At 45.1% G+C, this 12,784-nt stretch overlaps 1 protein-coding gene across 5 annotated transcripts in view; it reads right to left on the reverse strand.

Moving 5' to 3' along the window:
• The window catches only part of LOC309562497 (catenin delta-1-like), a 707,773-nt gene that overhangs the window by 197,736 nt on the left and 497,253 nt on the right, over positions 1 to 12,784 (reverse strand). For all 5 annotated transcript variants that reach the window (XM_082266730.1, XM_082266729.1, XM_082266728.1 and 2 more), the window contains one exon: positions 1,360 to 1,438. In XM_082266730.1, coding sequence (XP_082122856.1) covers positions 1,360 to 1,438 — 79 coding nt within the window. The remainder of the gene's footprint in view (positions 1 to 1,359; positions 1,439 to 12,784) is intronic.

The following is a 12,784-nucleotide window of genomic DNA, read 5'->3' on the forward strand; positions in this document are numbered from 1 at the left end:
CCCAGGACTGAGCCTTGGGGGACCCCGCTTACCACCTCAGACCATTCCGAGTATGCACCGTTTATTACCACCCTTTGGACACACCCTTTTAGCCAGTTCCGTATCCAAGAGCAAACCCTGCGGTCGATACCTGCAGACCTTATTTTATAAATTAAGCGCTTGTGGGGAACTGTATCGAACGCCTTAGCGAAATCCAGGTACACCACATCCACTGGTCTGCCCCTATCTAGCTCACAGCTCACCTCCTCGTAGAATGTTAAGAGATTGGTTTGACAAGAACGCCCATTTGTAAACCCGTGCTGATTACGGCTGATGATGTTGTCGTCTTTCTACGATATAGTCCCTTATCATCCCCTCCAGAAGTTTACATACTATTGATGTCAGACTGACAGGCCTATAATTTCCTGGGATATGCCTCTGCCCCTTTTTGAATATTGGTATCAGGTTAGCTTTCCTTAAAATTCCCCTGGTACATTTCCTGTCATAATACTGTCAGCAATGATCAGGAACAGTGGTCCAAATATAATCTTACTGAGTTCTTTGAGTACTCTTGGATGTACGCCATCCGGGCCTGGTGATTTGTTTGTGTTAATTTTATCCAGCCTTTCCCTGATTTCACCCTCTGTTAGCCATAGTGGCAAGACCTGTGTGTTACTAAATATAGTCGTGGTCCGTGTACCCCTCCTTTTCCTGTGTAAAGACTGACGAGAAAAAAAGCGTTCAGCACGGTTGCTTTTTCAGTGTCCTCTGTAACCATCGTTAATTATGTGTGCAATATGCTCTACCCTAGCTTTTTTGCTGTTGATATATTTAAAGAATTTCTTAGGGTTCTTCCACTCCAAACTTGCTCATCTATATCTTTATGGACCTTGATTTGTGCACTGGTCTAAATCATTTGGTGGAGGGGGAATTAGGGTGTGGGGTTGTTTTTCAAGGGTTGGGCTTGGCCCCTTAGTCCCAGTGAAGGACCATAAAGACATGGATGGGCGAGTTTGAGGTGGAGGAACTTGATTGGCTTGCACAGAGTCCTGACCTCAAACCGATAGAACACCTTTGGGATGAATTAGAGCAGAGAATGAGAGCCAGGCCTTCTTGTCCAACATTATTGCCTGACCTTACAAATGCGCTTCTTGAACAATGAGTTGAAGCTGTTAAACCTGCAAAAAAGTGAGCCAACTCAATATTGAACCCTACGGACTAAGACTAGGATGCCCTTAAGGTTCATGTGTGTGTAAAGGCAGGCATCCCAATACTTTTGGTAACAATGTATTTGTCTACCATGCTATTTGTAAATGTACCTGGGTAGTCAAGTAGTTTAAAAGGGGAAATGAACAGAAGTTAAGATTTTAAAAAGCTCACCAGTTTTCTGGCTGCGGTCGATGAGAGGGAGTGTGCTGTCATCATATGGCAGAGGTTGTGCTGTGCCAGCAAGAGACACCTAAAACATGAAAACAATTTTTAACATGCTTTTAGAATTAGAATACTGTATTACAATTTTCAGCAATGAAGAGTTGCATTTCTATTAGTGATCGACCAATATCAGATTTTCGTTGCAGATACCGATATTTTGGCCATTGAATATCGGTATGTGCCAATATTTTCATACATTAAAAAAAAATAAATAAAAAATGTTTAATTTTTACACTCGACAGGTACTGTTGCGTTCTGCACTTAAAAGCATTTAAAACAGCCAAGTTTGGCTGTTTTGAATGCTGTCAATTTTTTAAATCTGGCACGGAATACCCGGAAGTGATGTCATGACATCACTTCCGGGTTGTTACATGGGGACCCGGTCAGAGCCGAATGCAGCTTTGATCAGGTATTCGGCTGTGTCCTGCCGAAGACAGCAGCCGTGAGAGCTGGTTGCCCGGTGTTGTGCCGAAACCAGGCACTCTGCACTCCAGCTCCTCCCATGCTCCCTCCGCTCTGAGTAATCTACGGTATGTTTATGAAAGACTACAGTACTTTGAGTCAGTGTCCACTAGCAAGCAGATATAGGAGGAGTCCCTTATAGTGCAGTTGCACATCTCTCCCTGTAAGGAGTAAGTATCTCCAATGGTTTAGAGAGGCTGGATTCATCCTTCATTTTATGGATAGTGTAGGACCCACAGACAATGGGGTACTTTGACGTAGTGGTGGGCTTGAGCACGATATGGCCATATGGTGTGACTAAATCCCCATTTTTATTCATTGATTGCCTTTATATTTGATAGTCATTTCTTTTGCATGTGTGCGCTATTCTCTGTAAATATGCATGTTGCTTGGTTTTCATAGCTGCACCAGCTTTATAAATGTATGTTCAGGGTGTGCCCCCCCAGCTCTTTGTTTGTTTATGTATTCGGTCTGACCAGACTTCTGGGGTTGAGCACCCCACCCTCCCACACCTGTACTTTGTTATCAGTGTCCACTAGCAAGCAGATATAGGAGTCCCTTATAGTGCAGTTGCACATCTCTCCCTGTAAGGTGTAAGTATCTCCAATGGTTTAGAGAGGCTGGATTCATCCTTCATTTTTTTTTTAAATAATTTTTATTGGATTTTGCAATATAGAACAAACAACAGAGAAACCATAAGATAATGTAATACAGAACACATAGAACATTGTGATGTAATGCAATACAATACACAAAAGAGGGGGGGGAGGTCCGTCAATCAAGAAACAAGGAACATAGTGCCATATTACAAAGGATATTCACACAAATGCATAGGTAGTATAACAAGCATGGTAATAGAGGGAATACTGTAGTTCAAGAGCGGAGACATAGAGGAGTTGAGGACGAGGCTGTCTCGGTAATCTCAAGGAGGGTGAGGTATCTGGAGAGAGTGCAAGAGTCCCTCACGTGCAGGCTTCCCTATTGGGTCTCCAGCACACGAGCGAGAGACTCCCGCCATCATGAAATTGAATAATTATACTGAGGTCCAAAAGTCCCAATAGTGGTCAAATCTTTTCAAAGACATATCATTTATAGCTATAGCTCCAATCTAGTGAGATGACTTCCTGCATGGTTGGGGGGGGGTAGTCGTTTTCCATTTCCGCAGGATTAAAAGGCGTGTTGCGATAAGTATATGTGTAATCCAGGCATGGAAACTGTATGGGTGGATTTCAATGCCTAAGTGGAGAAGGGCAAATGCTGAGTTGGGGGCGATGATGCAGCCGGTCTGGGATGCTATGCACTTGAAAACTGTGTTCCACAAACTCTTGAGGGAAGGGCACCCCCAAAGAATACGTAGAAGTGTCCCTGTACTATCCTCAGCGCATATTGCCACTGTGTGATGGAAAAAGTTGTGCTGAGGTCTATTTCCCATTTGAACATGGGGAGGGGGGGGGGGGTTCAAAAAGGAGGTGTTGTCAAGTAGGATGTCATAGTAGTAGGAAAGGCCTTTGGGTTTTTTTTTTTTTAGAGCAGATGGTGTATTGGTCCCAAATTCGTTTGTCGACTAAAAGTTCTCTAAGTGGGTTTTGAGAGAGAAAGTGGTGTATGTGGAGGATGGTGAAGTGCTACGAGGTGGGGAGGTTATACGTCTGAATTAGAGCGGAGATGGGTATTACTTTGTCATCCCTGAAAAATTGCAAGAAATCCGTAACAGTTCGTTGTCGAAGGGTCTGTAGGGGAAGATCCGGAATATGTGCGCTCAATAGGGATACAGGCATAGATATGAGTGGTAGTATGTTGTTAAAATGGGGGAGGGTGGGTCTACGCCAGGCTCTTAGGAAGGCTTGCATAGGGAGCGTAAGTGGCTTCAAGTCCCAGTGGAGCCATCTGTCACTAAGAAGGAGTAGACGTAAATCCCTGGTAGGTGCTATGACAGTCTCTAGGTCTACCCATATGGGAGGAGAAGAGTGTTGAAGCCATAGTTTCGTTTGGGATAGATTTGTCGCCCAATAGTAAGAATGAAGGTCAGGTAACCCCGCTCCTCCTAGCTGTTTATGTTTATGAAGAATAGAGGATGCACACCTTGCTCGCTTACCATCCCATAGGAATTTGTGAAGTGATTTAGTTAACAAGGAGAGGCTGGTATGCGGGAAGGGGATAGGCAGGTTTCTGAAAAGATAAAATATTTGGGGCAGGATGATCATTTTGTAAGTTGCCAGGTGTCCGCACCATGCTAGTTCCGTTTTTCTGATATGATTCAGCACTGCATCAGTTTTCTTAAGGATCTGGGTCAGGTTTGTGGAGAGTAATGCATTCGGTGTGGCAGTGAAATCTAGGTACTGGATGCTGTTTGAGGTCCAGAGGATGGGGATAGAGCTCTGTAAGTGAGGCCTCAAGGTTCCACCCACCCCTAAGTTCAGAATTGAGGATTTTGTCACATTTAGTCTGTAATATGAAACTTTGCTAAAGGTTTGAAGAGCATGGTATGCAGCCGGTAGGGAACGGGAGGGATTTGTCAGCATGAGCATGAGGTCATCCGCAAACAAATCAATTTTGTGGTGGGTACCTGAGACGGAGAATCCTGAGATAGCAGGGTCGGTTTGAATATATTCAGCTAGGGGCTCAATAATCATGTTAAACAAAGATGGGGACAGTGGGCAGCCCTGTCTAGTACCATTAGTTATGGGAAATGGTTTTGAGAGGACACCAGAAGTATTTACTTGTGCCGAGGGGCTGGAGTATAGTGCGGAAATAGCCAGTAGTATAGAGCCAATAAAGCCAAACTTCTTCAGGGTGGAGTACATGTACCCCCAATGAATCCTGTCAAAGGCCTTCTCCGTATCTATAGTCAATAACACTGATGGTATCATGTTGAGGGTGGCATAATTAGTAATGTCAATAACCCATCTAGTAGCATCAGAGGTGTGGCGGCCTGGCATAAACCCCATTTGATCACGTTTGATGCATCATTGAATACGTTTGGCTATAATTTTAGCAAAGAGTTTGGCGTCCGAGTTGAGGAGGGAAATCGGGCGAAAATTGGCGGGGTTGTGGGATCTTTGCCCGGTTTGGGGAGAGTAGAAATATATGCTCTAAGCATATCCGGAGGTAGGAAGCCACTAGAATTTGCTTTCCCAAATACTTCAGCCAAGTGTGGAGATAGGGTAGGAGAGAATTGCTGATAGTACTCGTTAATGAGCCCGTCCGGGCCCAGGAATTTACCTTTAGGCAGGGTTTTGATGCTATTCTATTTCTTTCGTGGTGATGGGGAGATTTAAGGAGTGGAGTTGGGAGCCCGTAAGGGTGGGTCGTTTTAAGGAGTTTAGGAAGTTATTGATGGTGTGGTCTGTGGGTTGGTGTTCGTCAGGACAATCTTTCAGATTGTATAAAGAAGCATAGAAGTCAGCAAAAGTCAGCTATGTCCTGGGGGTGAGATATCCTATGTGAAGATGATGTATCTAATAGAAAGGGAATTCTTGATCTAGCCTGTTTCTGTTCGACCCTGGAGGCCAGATGTAGTGGGTTTTCTTAAGGTTGTTCAGAAATTTGTCCGATTGTTCCAAAAACAACAGACGAAGCTCATGTCTGAGACGTGCCAACATGGATGAGCATGCATCCGAGGGGGACTGTTTATTCTTAGTTTCTAGGGTATGCAGTTGGGATAGGAGATCGTTTAATTTAGTTAGGTTTGGCCCTGGCTTGCTGTTGGATGCACACTCCCCTTATAAAAGCTTTGTGCGCATCCCACAGCACCCAGGGGTCGTTGACAGAGGGGGCGTTAATAAAGAATTTGCAAAGGTTCTTCCTGATATGGGAATATGAGTTGGAGTCTTGCAAGATCTTGCTGTCACATCTCCAGAGAAAAGTTGTCCGAACAGGTGTCCCCTCCTCAATAGTCAATTCAACTGCTGCATGGTCGGACCAAGTTATATCTCTGACTACCGAGGAGGAAGACTTCTCCAAGAGACGCAGATCTGTGACAAACAAGTCTACGCGAGAATATGAATGGTGGCGATTGGAAAAGAACGTGTAGTCCCTCTCGGATGCGTGCAAACATCTCCAATCATCAAACAAGCGTTCTGTATGCAACATATTACCCAGAGATATTTGTCGGCCCCCGGAAGGACATGAGGAGTCCAGCCCAGGGTCGACAACTAGATTCAAGTCCCCACACATCAATAAATGCCCATACTTAACCCGGGATACTTGTTTGAGCAACCTGCGCAAAAAACAAAGCTGGTATTCGGAGCGTACAGGGCCACGATCGCCAGGGGGAGATCGTTAACATCACAGGTGAGGATAATGAAGCGACCAGATGGATCTGTTATGGAAGTTCTCAGGTGGAAAGTCAGTGTGTCTTTCAATGCTAGCATTACACCTGCTTTCTTTTCCGTACCATTGGCAAGAAATACATGAGGGAAGTTCCTGTGCAAACATCGGGGATGGTGGATGGACTGGAAGTGCGTTTCCTGCACAGTGACAATGTCCGCCTTGCTATTGTATACTTCCTTCCATAGGGAATGTCGTTTGGCCGGGTGATTCAGGCGGTTAGATTTAATGGTCAAACATTTAATGGTCATGGTTACTGCTAGCAAAGGCGATCAGGCTGAGATGTAGTGGTTCTGTAGGCGAGGTGTCAGAAGGCATCATGGAACCGGTAGTGCGGAGGCACTCCATGAATGGAGAGGTTATCCGTGGCAGCAAGAGAGGCATAAGTAGGACCATGGAATGATGGATGTAAACAGGAAAGGTAACAAAGAAAGGTAGGTATAAGAAAAGGACTGTCACAGCAGTCTGGGAACAGTCAGAGCTGTCGCTAGTAATCTTGAGGGCCATGGGGGGATGCAAACATCCTTAGCCCAAGGACACTGACAAGTTGAGTGGATACCGTGAAACAATAGAGCCCCAAATAGATGTCATTTGGACTTGGCCGAACGTTTGCGGGAGACCACCTGCCAAGGTTCTTCTTGGTGCATGGGTTGAGGTGGAGTGGTCGATCCCAACGGAATCAGAGGAAGAATGTTCCATGAACGGAGAGCTGTTAACCCCTCTTCCAAGGTCCGGACTGAGACAGAAGAGCCAGCATTCGTGATGAGTAGAGTAGCTGGGTACCTCCACTTATGAGAAATGTTGTTGTTCCGCAGAGCCTTGGTAATCATAGCAAGGTTACGTCTGCTTTGGAGGGTATGCCTGGAAAGGTCAGGTAACCGTTGAATGCTGTTGTATTCAGCTGGCATAGATGTAGCAGTGCGAATAGCCTGCATGAGCTGATCCTTTATGTGGTAAAAGTGGACCCTCAACAGTACATTTCTGGGGAGGTCCCCTGCAATAAAGGAAGGCTTGGGGAGCCTGTGGATCCTGTCTATCAGGAGGTCAGAGGCCGATACAGAAGGCAGCAAGGCATGAAAGAGAGCCATGACATACGGTAGTAGTTGGTCTGGTGGCACAGATTCTGGGATGCCCCTGATTTTTATATTGTTCATTCTGGAACGGTCTTCCAGATCAGCTACTTTGGTTTTTAGCCATTGAATTTCATCTCTCTGGGTGTTAAAGGCTTCCACCATGTCATTAAAAGAGGATGTGAGAGTGGAGACTGCATGTTCCACGCAGTCCACCCTGGATCCTAAGGAATTTATTTCAGACAAACTGATGCATGCAGGACATCATGTCTGTGTGCATAGAGGTTTTCAGCGTGGAAAGCATATCTTTTAGAACTGAGACAGATACAGGATGGTCCCCTGATGGAAAGGCAACAAAGGGATCAGGTACAGGCTGAGAAACAGTCATTGCAGCAGAGGCAGACTGAGTAGCATGCATACCTGTATACTGCTGAGGCCTGTGTGGGGGCTTATTCTTGGCCGGGCTTCTGGAAGAGGGCGACAAGGGGGGCAATGGTGGTGATGCAGAGCCTGAGGATGTCCCGCTGTCTGGGTTCGCCACCATTCTCACCAGAGGAGAGATGGCAGTTGATTCTGCAGGCCTGGCGAGTGGTGGTCTGTGTGATGGCGCGGTCCTCCGCCACCATGTTTCTGTAGCCCAGGGCCTTGCTGGATGAAGAACCCCGCCAGCTTGTTCAGCTGACTGGGGTCTTTCTTGCGGCGAGTCATCGCTTCCTTGGGAGCAGGGGGGCTTGCGGAGGTAGATGGAGGCGTCCGTAGAAGGTCAGGGGGCCGTGGATGTGGTCAGTGTCCTGGATGGCTAGTGGAGCTAGAAAGCCGCCATTCACTCCGCTGGAAGCCACGCCCCTCCTCGATTCATCCTTCATTTTATGGATAGTGTAGGACCCACTGACAATGGGGTACTTTGACGTAGTGGTGGGCTTGAGCACGATATCGCCATATGGTGGGACTAAATCCCCATTTTTATTTATCGATTGCCTTCATAATTGATAGTCATTTCTTTTGCATATGTGCACTATTCTCTGTAAATATGCATGTTACTTTATTTGAGTGCCTGCGGAAACTGAGCAAGCCGCGAAAGGTGGCGGAAGGGGGGGGGGGGGTTGACGTCCCCTCCCGCTCCTTGTAATGACAGCCGAGCAGCTTCTCAGCCGCATCGGTTGTCATTACAAGAAAGCCGACCGTCGGCTATGCACGCCGGTACCGGGGTGATGCCTCTAGCTACAGGCATCGCTCCGGTACACGCACTTTCCGAAATATCGGCAATATCGTTAACCACAGGGGCCGATTCCGATATATCAGGGAAAGTGCATATCGGCCCCCGATATATCAGCTTTGCCGATAATCGGTCCATTCCTAATTTCTATATTCTCAGTAAAAGCCTTAGAAACTAAATGACACAAGAGAAAACAACAGAGGTGCCTGTTTATGAAAGCCGAGATCCTGATGAACTCGGTTGATCTCTTATGTGTGCCAGTGTATGCAGCTGAGATAAGGAGGGGAGAACATGTTCTTCACTTCTCATTATAGAACCCACTCTTCTGTCATTCACTTTTACAGAGATGGCTGGTTTATACCGATGACATCTGAAGATCTCCATCAAATTGACCATCTCTATCAAATTTCTCCATCCCAGCTTCTCCAGCTCAGAGGTGGAGAATACGTGAGGAAGAAGGCTTCTTGCTTCCTTATATCAGAACCAGCGGGGTTAAAAATTTATATAAATAACCATATATGTTTATATACACACATATACAGTACATATATAGTCATACTGTATTGTCTTGTATGTTCCATTCACATCTGGGCAATGCAGAATCATGGGCAGAATCTTGCAATTCTAGTCGCAATTACAAATTGTGCCAAAATCAAGTGAAAATATGCAGTGTGCTATTGGATGTCTTTGTTAACCGCACCCTAAATGTGGTTAGCAGACATGCATTTTGCCACAGACTGTCATTTGATAAATGCGCTACAAACATGCCAAAACCACCACTGAAAAAAAACGCAGAATGCTCCAAACCCAAAGAGGTTCAATTTTTTTCTTGTGTGCACATATTGGTGACGTTTTTTAACACACATTTTAGCGTGTTTTTTAAAAAGCATTTTAACAATTTAACCCAAGCTTTTGCTTGTGTTATGGAAAAGCACGCAAAATGCGTATCCTGTTTGCGGTGCCATTAATTATCACTGGCTCTCCAAAAGTGGCTAGCAGATGTGCATTTTGCCAAAATGCGTATAAAAACTACATCAAAACGCCTGTTAAAAAGTGCCAAAATATGCATTACAAATTAAACCATAATGTGTGTTCAAATAATCTTTGCCAAAATGTGTGTTTAGAAAAGCGCCAAAATGTACATTAAATAAACCCATGCCAAAATGCGCAATGAAAAAAAAAAAAAAAAAGCCAAAATACATATTTAAAGAATGTGTCAAATTGCTAGTGCTTATTATTTTCATGCAATTACATGGTCTTTTTAAATTTGGTTTTACTTTTTAAACTCGGCTGCACTGTAATTTCACAATATCTCACGAGATCACATGCAATCCTCCCCATTCTAAACAGTTCTCAGCCATTCAAATGAGATTGAGCTAATGATCCCGCCCTAAATGCTAATTATGAATAAATTGAACAAAACTGGTCCCAGGACTGAGCCTTGGGGGACCTCACTTACCACCCCAGACCAGTCTGAGTATGCGTTATTACCACCCTTTGGACACGCCCCTTTAGCCAGTTTTGTATCCAAGAGCAAACCTTGTGGTCGATGCCTGCAGACCTTATTTTATAAATGAACCATTTGTGGGGAACTGTATCAAATGCCTTAGTAAAATCCAGGTACACCACATCCACAGATCTCCCACTATCTAGCTCACAGCTCACCTCCTCGTAGAATGTTAAGAGATTGGTTTGACAAGAACGCCCTTTTGTAAACCCGTGCTGATTACTACTGATGATGATGTTCTCTTTAGCAAACTCTTGGATATAGTCCCTTATTATCCCCTCCAGAAGTTTAGATACTATTGACGTCAGGCTGACCGGTCTATAATTTCCGGGGGACATGCCTCTGCCCTTTTTTCAATATTGGTATCACGTTAGCTTTCCTCCAGTCCCCTGGTACAGTTCCTGTCAAAATACTATCTGCAAAGATCAGGAACAGTGGTCTAGATATAACCTTACTGAGTTCTTTGAGTACTCTTGGATGTACGCCATCCGGGCCTGGTGATTTACTTGTGTTCATTTTATCCAGCCTTTCCCTGATCTCACCCTCTGTTAGCCATAGTGGCAAGTCCAGTGAAGTACTGCTAACCATACAGTCATGTTCAGTGTACCCCTCCTTTTCCTGTGTAAAGACTGAGAAGAAAGCATTAAGCACGGTTGCCTTCTCTGTGTCCTCTGTAACCATCCTCCCATCATTGTTAATTATGTGTGCAATATGCTCTGACCTCGTTTTTTGCTGTTGATATATTTAAAGAATTTCTTAGGGTTCTTTTTACTATCCTCTGCTATTTGTCTCTAGAAGTTGATTTTATTATTATTTATTATTATACAGGATTTATATAGCGCCAACAGTTTGCGCAGCGCTTTACAATGTGAGGGAAGACAATACAGTTACAATACAATTCAAACAGGAGGAACTAGAGGGCCCTGCTCGTTAGAGCTTACAATCTAGAAGGGAGGGTCAAGTGAAACAAAAGGCAATAACCGTGGGGGATGGGCTGATGGAGAAAATGGAGGTATTTTTGTTAAGTGTGGGTAGGATAGGCTTCTCTGAAAAGGAGGGTTTTCAGAGATCGCCTAAAAGCTAATAGAGTAGGAGATAATCGGACAGATAAGGGTAAGGAGTTCATAGGATTGGAGAGGCTCTGGAAAAGTCCTGGAGGCGAGCATGGGAGGAGGTGACGAAGGAGCTAGAGAGCAGGAGGTTTTGAGAGGAACGAAGAGAGCGATTAGGTTGGTATTTTGAGACCAGGCTAGTGATGTAGCTAGGGGCTAAGCTGTATGTTGTAAGTATTTTGAATTTAATTTGTTGGGTGAGCGGAAGCCAGTGGAGGGCTTGACAGAGGAATAGCGGATACTGAGCGATTGGTAAGGTGGATGAGTCTGGTGGCAGCATTCATGATGGATTGAAGGGGGGATAGCCTGTGTAGAGGTATGCCAATGAGAAGGGAATTGCAGTTGTCGAGGCGCGAAATGACCAGGGAGTGAACTAAGAGCTTTGTTGTGTCTTTGGTTAGAAAAGGGCGTATTTTGGAGATGTTGCGGAGGCTGAGGCAGCAAGATTTGGACAGCGATTGGATGTGGGGTTTGAAGGAGAGTTCAGAGTCCAAGACAACACCTAAGACCATTGACAGAGAAATCAGGGGAAGGGGCACGTGGTGTAGGAAAAATTATAAGCTCGGTTTTGGATGGATCGAGTTTGAGGAAGTGGTGTGACATCCAGACCGATATATCTGATAGTAAATTAGTGATACCTGAGGAGACTGAGGGAGAGAGCGGAGGGTGGATAAATAGATTTGGGTATCGTCAGCGTAGAGATGGTATTGGAAGCCGTGGGAGGCTATCAACTGACCCATAGATTGAAAATAGGAGGGGTCCAAGAACAGAGCCTTGGGAAACCCCAACAGAGAAGGGAAGAGGAGAGGAGGAAGTAGAATTGTACATAATGCTAAAGGTGTGGTTGGATAAGTAGGAAGATAACCCTTGAAGAGTACAGTCGCGGAGACCAAAGGTATGGAGTTTTTTGAGGAGGAGGGGATGGTCAACCGTATCAAAGGCAGCAATAAGGTCCAGAAGTATGAGTACAGAATAGTGTCCATTGGTTTAGGCCGTTAGTAAATCGTTTGTCAGTTTTAGGAGAGCAGTTTCAGTGGAGTGTTGAGGCCAAAATCCAGACTGAAGGGGATCAAGGAGGCTATTCTCGGCAATGTGGGCGCACAGTCGGTTGTAGACTAGACGTTCAAGGAGTTTGGATGAAAAGTGGATCAAGGAAATAGGGCGTAGGTTGTTCAGATCGGTTGGGTCCAGTGAGGGCTTTTTAAGTATGTGGCTGACTAGTGCATGTTTTAGAGAGTTGGGGAAGATGCCACAAGAGAGGGAGAGATTGAAGATGTGGGTTAGAGAGCGTAGAATACAGCCAGAAGGTGAATGTAGCATTTGCGAGGGAACAGGATCCAGTGGGTAGGTCGTTAAGTAGACGTTAGCAAGTAGTTTAGCAACCTCATCTATAGTGACGGGGTTAAATGAGGGAAGTAATGATCGCACCAGTGGGCATGAAGCATAAGGCATGGAAGTTATCTTAACAGCAATGATCTCCTTATGAATTGTATCAATCTTCTGTTTGAAGTGGTAGGCAATCTCCTGGGCAGTGAGTGAGTCGGTGAGAGGGGGTAGAGGAGGACGGAGTAAAGAATTAAAGGTAGCGAAGAGTTGCCAGGTGCGTGATGACAGGCTGTTAATGAGAGTGATAAAATAGGTCTGTTTGGCAGTGTGGAGACTGGAATTGTATTTTTGG

The sequence above is a fragment of the Pelophylax lessonae genome, assembly GCF_965119305.1.
Source record: "Pelophylax lessonae genome assembly, chromosome: 9".
NCBI lineage: Eukaryota > Metazoa > Chordata > Amphibia > Anura > Ranidae > Pelophylax > Pelophylax lessonae.